General features: G+C 42.0%; 1 protein-coding gene across 1 annotated transcript in view; it reads left to right on the top strand.

Moving 5' to 3' along the window:
• ADGRD2 (adhesion G protein-coupled receptor D2) overlaps nucleotides 1–15,243 on the top strand; it is a 57,553-nt gene that overhangs the window by 18,508 nt on the left and 23,802 nt on the right. The window contains exons 8-13 of the mRNA XM_043986440.1: nucleotides 162–440; nucleotides 2,536–2,647; nucleotides 4,807–4,926; nucleotides 5,817–5,946; nucleotides 7,361–7,466; nucleotides 9,565–9,620. Coding sequence (XP_043842375.1) covers nucleotides 162–440; nucleotides 2,536–2,647; nucleotides 4,807–4,926; nucleotides 5,817–5,946; nucleotides 7,361–7,466; nucleotides 9,565–9,620 — 803 coding nt within the window. The remainder of the gene's footprint in view (nucleotides 1–161; nucleotides 441–2,535; nucleotides 2,648–4,806; nucleotides 4,927–5,816; nucleotides 5,947–7,360; nucleotides 7,467–9,564; nucleotides 9,621–15,243) is intronic.

Here is a 15,243-nt window from a genome sequence, read left to right as displayed (position 1 = left end):
CTCAGACACTTAACACTTACTAGCTGTGTGACTCTGGGCAAGTCACTTAACCCCAATTGCCTCACCAAAAAAAAAAAATCACAATTTAGCTAATGAGAAACTACTCCCTGATCTGCAGAGGGGAGGGAGGGCAAAGGGAAATTTGGCTTCTCTCCTCACAGCTTTCCAAAGATGGTTTTCAAGAAGACCCTGGGTTTCTGAATGTGCCTGAGGCTATCAGCTTCTTGGTGGTCCTGGAACAGGCCCTGGCAGCAGAGGAGACCCCCCTGCAGCCAGCTGACCTGCTTGCTGTGATGAGCTTCCTGAAGAGAGTGGTTGCCATCGAGGTTGGAGGTCAAGACCCGTCTGGACAGCAGGAACATCTCAGTCAGAGCTTCTTGGCCGTGGCTAGCCTGCTCTTGGAGAAGCAGACTGAAGCCCAGTGGCTGGAGATTAAAGAGGTAAACCTCAGGAGAAGGGGGCCAGTCACCCTTATGGCCCATCGATAGGCCACAGACACCTCTAAGAAGGTCTTCGGCCACTGCAGAACAGCAGCGAGCCTCAGTTTCCACATTTGTCAAAACAGGACAACAATAACTACCTGCAGGCTTTTAAGGAAAGTTATTTGTAAAATGCAAAGTACAATATAGAGGTTTGCTATTAGTGCTCTGTCTGTCTCACAGAGCCAGCTGTTTTAAGATTCAAGATGAGGTACAGGAAAACGCTTTGTAAACAGTAAAGCAAAAAAATAAATAAATAAACAGTAAAGCACCATACAAATGTAAGGAGTTATATATGAGGTGCAAACTCTAATGCGTTGGTCTCAGCAGAACATACTATTCATAGCAAATCACAGTCATTACATTTTATAGCTGGAAGAAATCCTAGAACACAGAAATAGGGACGGGTGTCTCTAAGGCAATGAGACCAAAGTTTATTAAGCGCCGATCGCTTGCCAGGCATGTACCCCACAATGGGAATAGAAACATGAAAATTATATCACTCATGTCCTCAGGGAGCTCACAATCCAACAAGCAGGTCAAGATGGGCACATTTAACTTGTCAATCATGGGACCTCATGAAATATTATGGAAAGAGTATGGGATTTGGGAAGGTCAGGGTTCAAACCCTGGTTTTGAAACAATCACCTGTATGACTGTGGGCAAGTCCCTTCCCTTTTCTCTAGAGGCAGCTACATGGTACAATGGATAGAGTGCTGGGCCTGGAGTCAGAAAAATCTGAGTTCAAATCCAGCCTCAGACACTCACTAGCTGTTTGACTCTGGGCAAGTCAACCTCTCTAATGTCTCAGTTCCCTCAACTATAAAATGGAAATAATAATAGCACTTATCTCCCATGATTGTTGTGAGGATCCAATGAGATAATATTTGTAAAGAGCTTACAATACAATGTCAATACAATGCCTGGGCAAGCGCGCGCACACATGCACACACCCCCAAAAAGGGTGCTTAATAAATAATTATTCTTTCCTTTCGCTCTGGGCCATAGTTTGCTAATCAGTAAAATGAGGAGTTTGGACTTTAAGATCTTTTTTTTTTAATTCTAAGGTTCTTTGCCCTGTGTTCTAAAGTTCTATGTTCTAAAGTGAGTTCTAATCCTAACATTCTGTATTTTAGCACTTTGTCTCATTGGGCCCCTTCTAGCCCTCTTGGTCAACGTTGACCTCTTTCAACTCTAATGCTCTACATGTGTTCTAACATTCTATGCTCCAAGATTCCTTCTACCTTGAGTCTGTGTTCTAACATTCTGTGGTCCAGGGTCCCCTCCTGGCCTTACAGTTCTGTCATGTTTTAATATTCTGTGTTCTAAGTGAGCTTTCAGCTTTAACATTCTCCAGGTCTATGACATATATGCATTCTATACCATGGGATCATATTTGTTCATATGACTTCAAATTGTTGCCTAGAAAAAGTCTCATATGTTTCCTATTGCTCCAACTAGACTATAAACCACTTGAATATAGGCATTGTATCTTGCTTTATATCTTTCAAAGTACTTAACAGAAGGCTGGGGACCAGAGCGAGGTGCCTAAAGCCCCATATCTCAATATCTGCTCCTTCATAGGAAGCAAAGTGTTGCAGTGGATAGAATCCTGAACCTGGAGTCAAGAAGACCTGAGTTCAAATCTGTCTTAGGATACTTGGCAAATGTGACCCTGAATAAGATACTTAACCCTGTCAGTCTCAGTTTCCTTATCTGTAAATTGGGGATAATAATAACACTCCCCTCCCAGGGTGGTTGTGAAGATAAAATGAGATAATATTTCTAAAGGGCTTTGCCAACTTTAAAGCAATGTATAAATACTGACCATTATTACTGTTGTTTTAACCACATCACAGATCCCTTCTCTTAGCACAGATCATTGAGAACTGTCTTAAACTGTCAAAATACACTGAATTACACAGTTCATTGTCAATTATAAGGCAGTTCTTTGCTGATGTTGCAGGGGTTGTCAGAGGATGGAGGGAAGGGGTGCAGCTATAGAGGGAAAAGGGGGTCTCTCAGCCCGGGCTACAGCCATAGGTTCTTTCCTCAGATCATCAGAAGTCCCATGATCCTGGTGGACAGTGTGGACCATATTGCCGCCAGCCTGAGCCTGCTTCTCACAGCCGAGAGAACCAACATCTCCATCCAGAAGGGCTCCATTGGTGAGTCTGCCCGATGGTGTCCTGATACTGGCTCTCCATCTATGTGAACTTGAGAAATGTATTTCCTCCCTGGGCTTTACTTTATTTCCTCCTGTACAAAATGGGAATGATCATGTTTCCACTCTCATAATCTCAGAATTGAAAGGAAAAGATGCCTTTCTATAACATCCACAACATGTGGTCATCCAGCTTCCATTTAAAGACCTTCAGCAACGCAGAATTCACCATCTCTCAAGATACCCCATCCTACTTTCAAATACCCTCAGATTACTAAGAAATTCTTCCTTGTCTCAAGCTGAAATCTGCCTCCCTGTAACTTCTCCTCATTGTTCCTAATGCTGCCCTCTGGGACTAAAAAGTACAGTTAAATCCCTCTGTGCAGAATACCTTATAGAGATAAGGCTGTGGCTTGGACCTGTGATTGCATTAGTATAGGGAATTCCCAGATGAGGAAACTCTCTCCAACAATACAGCGCCTCCTCTGCAACTGATTTGAGAGAGTTACCTAGAGCACTGAGAAGTGTCTTTCCCAGAGCACTTAAAGCTAATGATCATAGTCCTCTATCCCCCAATTCTTCCCCAGTTTTCTCTAGTGCCCTGAACATCCTGGTCACCCACCACTAATGTCCTCTCTGTGTAGAGTCTCCCCTGGGTTCTAGAAGGCTACACTTGTAGAATACAAGATCTACCTGCTGCTCCAATCCATCCTCCCCACAGCCATTCAAAGTGATATTCCTAAAGCTCAAGTCTGACAATGTCCCTCTCTGATGAATAAGCTCCAGTGGCTCCCTGTTCCCTCCAAAATCAGATACAAGTTCCTCTGCTTGGCTGTTTAAAGCCCTTCACACCTGGATCCTACTTATTCTAGGCTTTTGTTTGTTTGTTTGTTTTGAGAGGCAATGGGGGTCAAGTGACTTGCCCAGGGTCACACAGCTAGTAAATGTCAAGTGTCTGAGGTCAAATTTGAACTCAGTTCCTCCTGAATCCAGGGCCGGTGCTTTATCCACTGGGCCACCTAGCTTCCCCCTTAGGCTTATTTTATGATTCTTCCCTTCAGTCATCTTATGACCTAGCCAAATTGGTCCTCTTGCTGTCCCTCACACATGACACCTCGTCTCCCATTTCCATGTCTTTGCATAAGCTCTTTGCAGTGCCTGGCGTGATTCTTCCCTCTTGCCTCCACCTCTTAGAAATTCCTAGTTTTGGGGTAGCTAGATGGTGCAATGGATAGAGCACTGGCCCTGGAGTCAGGAGGACCTGAGTTCAAATCCAAACTCAGACACTTGACACTTAGTAGCTGTGTGACCCTGGGCAAGTCACAACCCCAATTGCCTCACCAAAAAAAAAAAAAAATCCCTAGTTCCCTTCAAAACTCCACTTAAGTATGACTTTCTACAGGGGTCCTTTCCTGATCCCCCAGCTGCTAGTGCCTCCTCCTAAAAAAATCCCTTGTATTCATCATGTATAAATTTTACAAATGCACATGTTGTTTCTCCCTTGTAGAATGTAAGTTTCTTGAGGATGGAGACTATTTCATTTTTGTCTTCCTCTTCCCAGTGCCTGGCACACACATGATAGGAACTTAATAAATGCTTATAGATTGATCTGATTACCACACAGGAAAGAAATGGTGAATAGACCCAGTTTGAGGACCAAACTAGAGATGTGGGGTTCATTACTAGAACACCAGCAATAGCAATTACAGAAGACCTCTCCACTAGAGCACCCCATTATGTCATTGATCCTCTTAAAAATGAAGGGTATTGGGACAGCTAGATAGCGCAGTGGTTAAAGCACCAGCCCTGGACTCAGGAGTACCTGAGTTCAAATCTGGCCTCAGACACTTGACACTTACTAGCTGTGTGACCCTAGGCAACCCCCATTGCCCAAAAAAAAAAAAAAAAGAAGGGTATCAATGAAGCTGTGGATCCTGGATATATTGAATCTTATAATACTTATACTGCCAAATCCACTTTTGATCCTAAACCCACAGAGGAGGATGGGGCAGAAGGGAAGGTCTACAGAAGGATGAACCATGCATGGGCCAGTGAAGTGAAGCTGCCCAGTTCAGGGGAGAGCACTTAAGCCTAAAAACAGGAAGTTCCAACCATGCTGAGCATGGGGAGCTCTTCAGCCTTGGGGCCCTTATCTTTCTTCAGGCATTGAAGCTCGAAGCCTGGACCTGAGAGACCTGAACAGGGGTGATTTATTGGAAATTCCAGGTGGACCAGAGTATATCCAAGTGTCCTTTGAGGAAGTGAGAAGACTTCAAGGAAGAGGTAAGCTCTGGGAGATGAGACTGATACACTCTATCTGGGAGACTGAGTCTGATAGACTAGATTCTCCTCTACCTCGGGCCTCTGTTTCTCCTCTAAAATTTCTGAGGGAAGAGAGTTCAAAGAGAAATTCCCCCCCACCCTTCAGATGCTTTCAGGCAGCAGTGTCAAACGTGTAGCTTCGGGTCACTACCACACTCCCAAGCGTAGCCCAAACCAGATTAAAATGTAATTGGGAAATATTTAACAAAATACATACAAATATAATAGAACATAGATAATATTAATATAACATAATAATAATGTTAATGTTGTTTAAGTTAATATACGACCTGTAGGGATCCTTATGAACCACTGCTTTAAGGGGACAGACAGTAGTCCTTATGGGAAGAGAGGGAATAGACTCTTAAGGACATGATATGGGCTCAGAGGAGAGCCCAGGGCATGGTCCTCAAGGAGAGAAGAGACAGAGTCCCTGCCTTTGAGTCCTCCATTCTGAGGGGAATAACATTTCTTCTGCCCTCAGGAAATCCCCCAAAATAAGAGGGAAGACATGGCCCTTGCCCCCTGGGAACACCCAGCCTGAGTTGGGAGATGAGATAGTTACAAAGAAAAGTATCCGGGGCAGCTAGGTGGTACAGTGGATAGAGCACCCGCCCTGAATTCAGGAGGACCTGAGTTCAAATCCGGCCTCAGACACTTGACACTTACTAGCTGTGTGACCCTGGGCAAGTCACTTAACCCCAATTGCCTCACAAAAAAATGAACACAAAAAAAAGAAAGAAAAAGAAAACTATCCACTGACCTCCTCTTGCAAATGAGGCTCTGGGACTGAGTGGAGCAGTCATCTGAAGAGGGTGTGTCTAAACAGAGAAAGTTTCCCATCTGCCTAGGTCTCTCCAAAGTCATTGTGATCAACACCTGGTTTGCCTACAGTGCCCTCCAGCACTCCTTGGGGTGGGAAGGGCAGGAAGGTGGCAAGGACCTCAGCCAAGACGTCCCCAGACCTGATGAAAGACAAAAGTGAGTGGGGGCTTTTCTCCTTGGGTCCTGGGTGGGGCAGGGGTAGAGGTGGGGGGAAGCTTCTAGGGACCAAAGGATCCTGATCACTGCGGATGTCCTTTCTTCCCAGAGAAGGACTTATTGATGGAAGGGAGAGAAGGTGCAAAGGTGGGGAAGGAAAATAGAATCAGAGAATATAGATTTAGCTCAAATGCCACTACCTACAAGAGGCATCTCCTAACTGCCCCAGCTGCTAGTGCCTTTCTCTCCCCTATTAAAATGACTTTATATTGACTTGACATATATTTGTATATGCTTCTATGGGTAAACATCTCCCTCTACAAAATGTAAGCTCTTGATGGCAGGAACTACTTCATTTTTGTCTTTGTAGTACCTAGAACACAGTAATGCACTTAAGAAATATTTGCTTGATTCTTCTCAGCAATACAATGGTCCAGGATAGGTCCAAAGGACTCATGATGGAAAATGCTCTCCAAATCCAGAAAAAAAAAGAACCATTGAATCTGGATACAGATTGAACCATACTATTTCTATTGGGTTTGTTGTTGTTGTTTTTCTTATTCGAGGTTTTTCCTTTTTGCTCTGATTCTTCTCTCATTACATGACTAATGCAGAAATATGTTTAATGTGATCGTACATATATAACCTATATCAGATTACTTGCTGTCTTGGGGAGGGGGGAGGAAGAGAAGGGATGGAGAAAAATTTGAAACTAGAAATCTTATAAAAACAAATGTTGAAAATTATCTCTAAATGTAACTGGAAAACAATAAAATATTTATATGAAAAAAATAAACATTTGCTTGGTTAAATGATAGTTACAAATAGAAAGGCCATTAAAACATACACTGTTGGATCTAAAAGGAATCTTAGTACCTAGAATGTTAGAACATAGATAGACCATAGAAGGTTAGAACTAGAAAGGACCTTAGAACATAGAATGTTAGAGCTGGAAGGAGCCTTAGAAAATCAAGTATCATAGTTTAAAAGACCTTTAGAAATGATCTTCAGGGCAGTTAGGTGGTGCAGTGGATAGAGCACCAGCCCTGGATTCAGGAGGACCTGAGTTCAAATCCGACCTCAGGCACTTGACACTTGCTAGCTGTGTGACCCTAGGCAAGTCACTTAACCCCAATTGCCTCACCAAAAAAAAAAAAAAGAAAAGAAAAGAAAAGAAAAGAAAAGAAAAGAAAAAGAAAGAAATGATCTTCATTTTATTAAACAGTAAAGAGACCTCAGGATTGAGAGAGGTGATGGGACTTGTAGTGTGCAGATAATAAATATAAGAGCTAGGACTAGAAAATAGGTGCCCAAGACAGGGGGTGACTGGAGCTAGGTCACCTAGCAAACTTGTGTCTCTTCCCTCTCAGACAAAGCTTTTTCCATTTCAACACATTTTCCGATTTGTTCCTAGGTACCTAAGCACCCAGGTGGGGTCAACTATTATCTCATCTACAGTTTTGGTCAACCTCCAGGAGGTCAGCACAGCTGTGCATTACCGTCTTCTACACCGGGCCCAGGTAAGGTAGGGTGGGCGGCATCCATAGTTACAAATTTGTTAGAGACCTAGTGCACAGTCTTCAGCATCGGAAAGAGATACTTTCCCCTTCCTCCCCTGCTTATCCCACTAGTAAAAAAAATTGAGGCTCAGCAAGAAACTCTTAGAAGCAGAGAAGTGTTTAATTTATCTTCTTTTATAGATATATAGCAGGAAACAGAACTATTGAATAAATATTATAAATAATACTGTAGGGGATAGAAAGCCAGCCTTGGTTTCAGAAAGACTCAGATTCAGGTCCTCCAAGCTCTACATGGATCATCTTATGAACTTTCCCATACCAATGCAGAGAAGCACCTGCTCTTCAACTTACAGCCTTGGCTAATTAGCCAGAGGTACTTGAAAGTTGTTATTTGCTAAACCTGGAGATATCAATGAAAGAGAAAAATAACCCACAGAAACAAAAATATTTATAGCAGTTCTTTTTGTGGTGGCAAAGAATTGGAAACTAAAGGGATGTCCATTAACTGGGGAATGACTAAATAAGGTATGGTGTATGAATGTGATTAACACTATTGTGCTATAGGAAATGATGAGAAGGATGGTTTTAGAAAAACCTAGGAAGATTTGCATGAACTTGATGCAGTTATAGTATGTGAATGTGATAGAATACTATTACACTATAAGAAATGATAAATAAGATAGGTTCCAAAAAACCTGAAAAGATTTATATGAACTGATGCAAAAATGAAATGAACAGAACCAGGAAAACAATTTATACAGGGACAGCAATGTTGTGAAGGAAATCAACTTTGAAAGACTTCATAACTCCGATCAGTGCAATAACCAGCCACAACTCCAAAGGACTCATGATGAAACATGCTATCGACTTCTAGAGAAGTGATTGACTCAGGATATAGACTGAAACATAATTTCTTCTCTTTCTTTGTTTTCCTTTCCTTTCCCCTTTTTTTGGGAGGGATGGCTAATGGGAGGAATTTGTTTTTTATGACTATACATATTTGTAATGAATTTTGTTTTTGTTACCTTCTCAATGGGTGAGGAAAAGGAAGGAAAGGGAAATAATTTAAATTTAAAATTAAGTTAAAATTAAAGAAAAAATTAAGTAATTTGCCTAGAGTCACACAAGCCATATTCTGATACAACCTGTGTGACTTTGGGCAAGTCAACTTTAGGTTCCTGAGGTCCCTAAAATTAGGATTATAATTTGTACACTACTTGTCTCACAGGGTTATTGTGGGAAAAGCACTTTGTTAATCTTTAAGTACCCATCAAAAATTGAGTGAATTTTGGAAAGGTAGCATGGTATAGTGTTTAAGAGCCTGCACTTAGAGTCAGAAGGCTAGAGTTCCAGTTATGACACTGATGCTAGATCATAGGATCATATTTTTAGGTCTAAAAGGGATCTCAGAGATTCTCTAGTCAAACCCCCTTATTTTATAGCCTAGAAAACTAAGACCCAGAGAGGTTAAATAACTTATGTAATGGCATATAGGTAATAAGCAGGAGAAGCAGGACTTTCAGTGGCTCCTTCTTCCCTTTAAGGATCCCATGCAGACTTCTCTGTCTGTTATTTAAGGTCCCTTCACCATGTGACTCCAGTCTACCTTTCCAGGCTTATTGCACATCACTACCCTTCCCATACTCTTCAGTAAAATTGGCTTTCTTACTATTCCTCACAGGTCAGAGTCTATCTCCCATCTCCATGCCTTGAATGGGCTGTGGCCTGGAATGCACTCTCTCCTCACCTTTGCTTTCAGAAGCCTTAATTTCCTTCAAAACTCGGCCCCACCTTCTATATCCACTCTTTCCAAATTCCTCAAGTTCCTAGTGCCTCACCCCAGAAAATATTTTGTATTTATTTCATATTTTACATATAGTTTGTGCCTGTGTGTGTGTGTGTGTGTGTGTGTGTGTGTGTGTGTGTGTGTGTGTGTGTGTGTGTGCGCGCGCGCGCGCTGTATACACCTATAGACTACAGGGTCTATCTATCACTGTTGCCCTGCACAATGCCTGGTGCTTAACAAATGCTTGGTGATGGATTGGGAAAGAGGTGAGCTCTCTCTCCCCTTCCTTTCTTGTCTTTTATTCACCTGCAGGGCTTATCAGACAAACTTGTGGAGCCTGTCTGTGCCTTCTGGAAGTTCAGCACCAGGTGAAGTAGCCCTTGATTCAGGAGAAGGCGGCCATGCTAGCTGTAGCTTGGTTCGAGCCGGAATTTCCTGGGGAGGATTGGGAAGGGGACAATGAAAGAGGATAGAACCCCTCACCTGGGGGAAGGAGGGGGAAGGGCAATCCCACTAGATCTGACCTGGCTGTGAATCCTGGCCCTGTTTCTTAACACCTGAATGACTTTGGGCAAAATTACTTAATCTTTCAAGGCCTCAGTTTCCTCATCTGTTAAAATGAGGAAGCTGGGATAGATCAGGGGTTCTTAACCTTTTTTGTGTGTCATAGACCCCTTGGGCAGTCTGGTGAAGCCCATGGATTCCTTCTCAGAATAATGTTTTTAAATACATAAAATAAAATACATAGGTTCAGAAATGAAAACTTTTTAGTGAAATGTAATTATGAAAATATTAAAAGTTCCAAGTTCACAGGCTTCAGATTGAGACACCCCCATTAGATGATGTTAAAAGAATTGTCTATGGGCTCATGGGTAGTAAGTGGTAGCAGCTGCATTAAAACTCATCTCCTCTTACTCCAAATCCAACATTTTGTCTACTGTACCATGGACAACCTGGGGCAAGTCACTGAAATACTCCAAGCTTCAGTTTCCTCATCTGTAAAGTGGGTGTAATTATACTAGCACTAGCTAGGTGAGGAAAACACTTTGTAAACCTTAAAGTGCTGAAGAAATGGGAGTTGATATTTTTAAGCAGCATTTATTTGAACCATCTTCATGCATTGTCTTCCTCATGTATTAGAATGTGAGATCCCTGAGAGCAAGGGCTGTCTTTTCTATTTGTTTCCTCAGTACTTAGCCCAGTGCAATACACAAAGTGCTCAAATGCTTATTCATTCACCCATCCATCCATCCATCCATTCATTTATCCACCCATTCATTCATCCACCTCTCCATCTATTCATTCATTCATCCATCCATCTATCCATTTATTTACCCATTCATTCATCCATCTATCTATTTATTCATCCATTCATTCATTCATTCACTTATTCATTTATGCATGCATCCATCCATCCATCCATCCATCCATTCATTCACTCACAATATCTACTGTCCCCTACAACTCTAAATCCTTTGATTCTGCTCAAGGTGTCACTTGCTCTGTACTGTACCTGCTTCAAGATAGACTTTCAGAGTGAGAGGAGAGTAAGGTGATTTCTAAGCACACTAGGGTCCCTGAATGTGTGACAGGACCCTTCCTTTTCAGTCTTTTGATTTTCTTCTCTGTTTATCTAGAACTGAGACAGTTGGTTTTCCATGGTGCTTGGTGTAGTAGAAAAAAAAACAAAAATCAAGCAGCCTGGACATACTTAGAGTTAAGAGTTGTGACTCCTCCACTAGCTAACTCAAAGACCTGAGGGATCATTCCAACTCAGTGAGCCTTGCCTTTTCCATTTGCTGCCCCACCTACCTGGTTTTGAGGTTCATGAGGCAGCATGATACAGGGAAAGGCATGTTTTCCAGTCCCAGTGCTCACATGCACTAGCTGTGTGGCTGTGGGTAAGTTCCTTAAACTCTCTTAATTTTTGGTCATGGATTTCTCTAATGGTCCCTTCCAAAATGCACTGATTCTATGGAGAACGGAAAGTGATACAGCTGAAAATCATGTTATTAGCAATACTACAGTGACCCCCACTGGCCAACCAGGAAAGGAGATGTTGCTAATGTACCCTAAACACAACCTAGTTTATGGAATCAAATTTAAATACGACAAATATCTGAACAAGAATTCTCTATACAGCCTTTAAAAAATTCATCTTGGGGGCAGCTACGTGGCGCAGTGGATAAAGCACCAGCCCTGGAGTCAGGAGTACCTGACTTCAAATCCGGCCTCAGACACTTAACACTTACTAGCTGTGTGACCCTGGGCAAGTCACTTAACCCCAATTGCCTCACTTAAAAAAAAATGTTAAAAAAAAATTTAATTTAATTTTTAAAAAAAGAGATCTATGATAGCCTTCTAAGTCTTCTCTTCCTCCCAGATTAAATATCTTGTTTCTTAAACGAGAGTCTAGGATATTGTAGTTTTCTTTTCTTTTTTTTTTTTGTGGGGCAATGAGGATTAAGTGACTTGCCCAGGGTCACACAGCTAGTGTCAAGTGTCTGAGGCTGGATTTGAACTCAGGTCCTCCTGAATACAAGGCCAGTGCTTTATCCACTATGCCACCTAGCTGACCTATTGTATAGTTTTCAACAGGGGCGTGTTGATAAATGCTTAACAGCCAACTTGACATATCTCTGGATTTCATCAGCATTATTCAAATTTTCTCCATCACTTTCTGAAATCTAGACAATTGACAAACAATAAACAAAGCCCTGATTCGTAACATTTGCCAGGGTATAAATACTCACACTGAAACTGTAACAGGAGCTGACTCCCACATACCCTTGACTCCCCAGTCCCCTCTCCGTGCTGATCACCATCCTCTGGCTGTGCTAGTTTGTCCGTGTGCCTCCTGAAATGTGGGGACATGATGTGGTCTAACCAGTACAGAGAGGAGGGAACTGTCACCACCAAAGTGCTGAACAAGAAATTCCTATAAAGGAAGCCTAAGGTCTCGTTAGCTTTCTTGGCTGCCATGTCACTGGTAACACCCATTGACACCAGTTTAACCCCCAAGATCTTCTTCATACTAACCGTTGTCTAGCCACACCTTCCCCTTCCCATACTTACTTGGTTTAGTTTAGAGACCCCAATATAGAACCTGACATTTATTGCTCTTCAATTCCATCTTGTTAGATTTGATTGATCATTCTCCCCTCCCATCACTCTAAACTCAATGGGCAGATCCAGATCAACAAGGGGCTCACTGGGTCCTGCAAACTCACTGTATGAGCCTTGGACCCCCAGATTTCCCACCCCTTTGGAAAGGCTGGGCAATATTTCTGCCCCTCATCCACCCCTTTAAAAACCTGGGCCTATGGGGCAGGCAGCTAGGTGGCACAGTAGATAGAGCACCGGCCTTGGATTCAGGAGGACTTGAGTTCAAATGCGGCCTCAGACACTTAACACTTACTAGCTGTGTGACCCTGGGCAAGTCACTTAACCCCAATTGCCTCACCAAAAAAAAAAAAAAAAACCAACAACCCTGGGCCTTAAAAAAAAAAAATTAAAAATTAAAACCTGGGCCTTCCTTCACTCCATACATACATGTTGGGTTTTCATTTTTATATATTTCCCTGGCTTTCTAGGGGGGTTGTGGGTTTCCATTGGTTTCCAAGGGAGAAGGTAAGGGAGACATGGTTCCTTCCTCTTGCCTGAGGAGAGTATAGTAAAAGGGAAGGGAAGACCCCTCCCCTTCCATATTATTAAAGAATGGTTTTAAAGAGGATGAAGTTTCCTGGAGGGACGGATTGAGGAATTGTTGCCTGCCTGCATGCCTATCAAAATAGATAAATAGATTAGATAGATGGATGGATGGATGGATGGATAGATAGATAGAATCTATAGGTAGATATAGTATCTATACCTTTATACACATATGTAATAGACACATACACTATGTATGTGTCTATAAACATTCATATGTATCTATGTAGATATTTAAAGGCATGGATGGATATAGAACTATACACACATAAGTACAGTGGTAGGAAGGAAATTTTCAATAATAATTGACATCCTTGAAATGATGTTGCTGCTAATGATCATGGTGATGATTTAATGTTATGACTGCCTAGAAAGCCTTAGAACAACCCTGACGGGGGAGGGGGGGGCAGACCTTTTTCTTTTCTTTTCTTTTTTTTCTTTCTTTCCTTTTTTTTTTGACAGTTTTATGATCTCAGGTTCGAAGAAGCTGTGATTAACCCTAGTTATAAAACCTCTTGCTCTGTACCCCTAACCAAAACAGAGGATGCAGAATTGAAGAATGTTTCAGTTGAGGCACTCAAGTTGCTGCCCAATCTTTCCCACTAAATAGAATTTTATTTATCTATCTATCTATTTATTTGTTTGTTTGTTTTGGTAAGGCAATTGGGGTTAAGTGACTTGCCCAGGGTCACACAGCTATTAAGTGTCAAACGTCTGAGGCCACATTTGAACTCAGGTCTTCCTGAATCCAGGACCAGTGCTCTATCCACTGTGCCACCTAGCTGCCCCTAAATCAGAAACTTTTTAACCTGCCATCTGTGAACCTGCTCTTTTAATATTTGGCTGATGTTATTTACATATAATTGATTGCCTTTCCTATTTTATGCTTTTAAAAACATTATTCTGAGAAGGAAGAAAGAAAAAAAAGGAAACAAACATTTTACAGGCTACTATGTGCCAAGCACTATGCTCATTTGATCCCTGCAACAACCTTGGGAGATAGGTGTTATTATTATCCTCACTTTATAGATGAGGAAACTAAAGCAAAGTTAAGTGACATCTACAGTCATACAGCCAAATTTGAACCCAGTTTTTCCCCACTCCAGACCCAGCACACTATCCACTGCATTTCCTAAATACCTCTAGGCTGGTCCATAGGCTATACCAGACTGTCAAAGGTGTCCATCACTCAAAAACCTTTAGAGCCATTGTTCTAAAAGATCCAGGGTCCCTGATTGGATGGGGTTCTGTCTATCAGGAAAGTACAAAGTCCCTAAATCCCATAAAAGCTATAGTAACATTGATAATTAACCATGAATGAAACTTGGCATCTATTTGGTGCTTTTCTTTATTAATGTTTGGACTTAAAAGGGATGGAGTCAGAAGGGACCTCTGCTTTCTGGGTGAGAAAACTAAAAAGAGACAAAGGTAATTTTTGGTTTTCAGTAGTTTTTCAGTCATGTCTGACTCTCAGCCCATGTGGGATTTTCTTGGCAAAGATACTAGAGTAGTTTGCCATTTCCTTCTCCAGTTCATTTTACAGATTAGGAAACTGAGGCAAACAGGGTTAAGTGACTTGCCCAGGGTCACACAACTAGTGAGTGTCTGGGGCTGCATTTGAACTCAGGAAGATGTCTTCCTGCCTCTAGGGCCAGAACTGTATCCACTCTATCCATCAAGGGAATTGCCCAATGTCGATTAGGTAGTAAGTGGCAAGGCAAGATTTGAACCTAGGTCCTCTGACTTCCAATCTCTGTACAATGCTTCTAGTCCTCAAATTTGACTCAGGTCCCAGGGAAAATGGGTAGCAGAGTCAGGATCCTCAGAGTTTGAATCCAATGTTATTTCCATGCCATACGGCTTGCCTACCATTGCTCAAGTGCCTGCACATGTGTGGTAGCGGTGGTGTTTTTAAAAGCTTTGTTGATGCTTTTTGCTTTTCACATCACATTTTTCTTTTTTAATTAATTTTTTTCAATTAACAAGCATTTCTATTTTCTCCCTCTCTCCTCCTCACCCCACCCCCACAAAATTGACAAAAGGGAAAACAAAGCCTTTTAACACATGCACTCCCCTGCCCCATATCCTCCCTTGTATCAAAGAAAAGGTTGAGGAAAACTGAGTGGATGCAGCAATCATATCTGGAAATGTAGGCAGCATTCTACACCCATAGGAAGATACATTTAGAGCCAGCATTGGGAAAGAAGGGAGGGAGGGAGGGAGGGAGGGAGGGAGGAGAGGAAACGAGCGTTTATTAAGTACCTACCATGTACCAAGCAC

This window comes from Dromiciops gliroides, chromosome 2 (assembly GCF_019393635.1).
Source record: "Dromiciops gliroides isolate mDroGli1 chromosome 2, mDroGli1.pri, whole genome shotgun sequence".
Lineage (NCBI taxonomy): Eukaryota > Metazoa > Chordata > Mammalia > Microbiotheria > Microbiotheriidae > Dromiciops > Dromiciops gliroides.
This window is presented reverse-complemented; position numbering and strand designations above follow the sequence as displayed.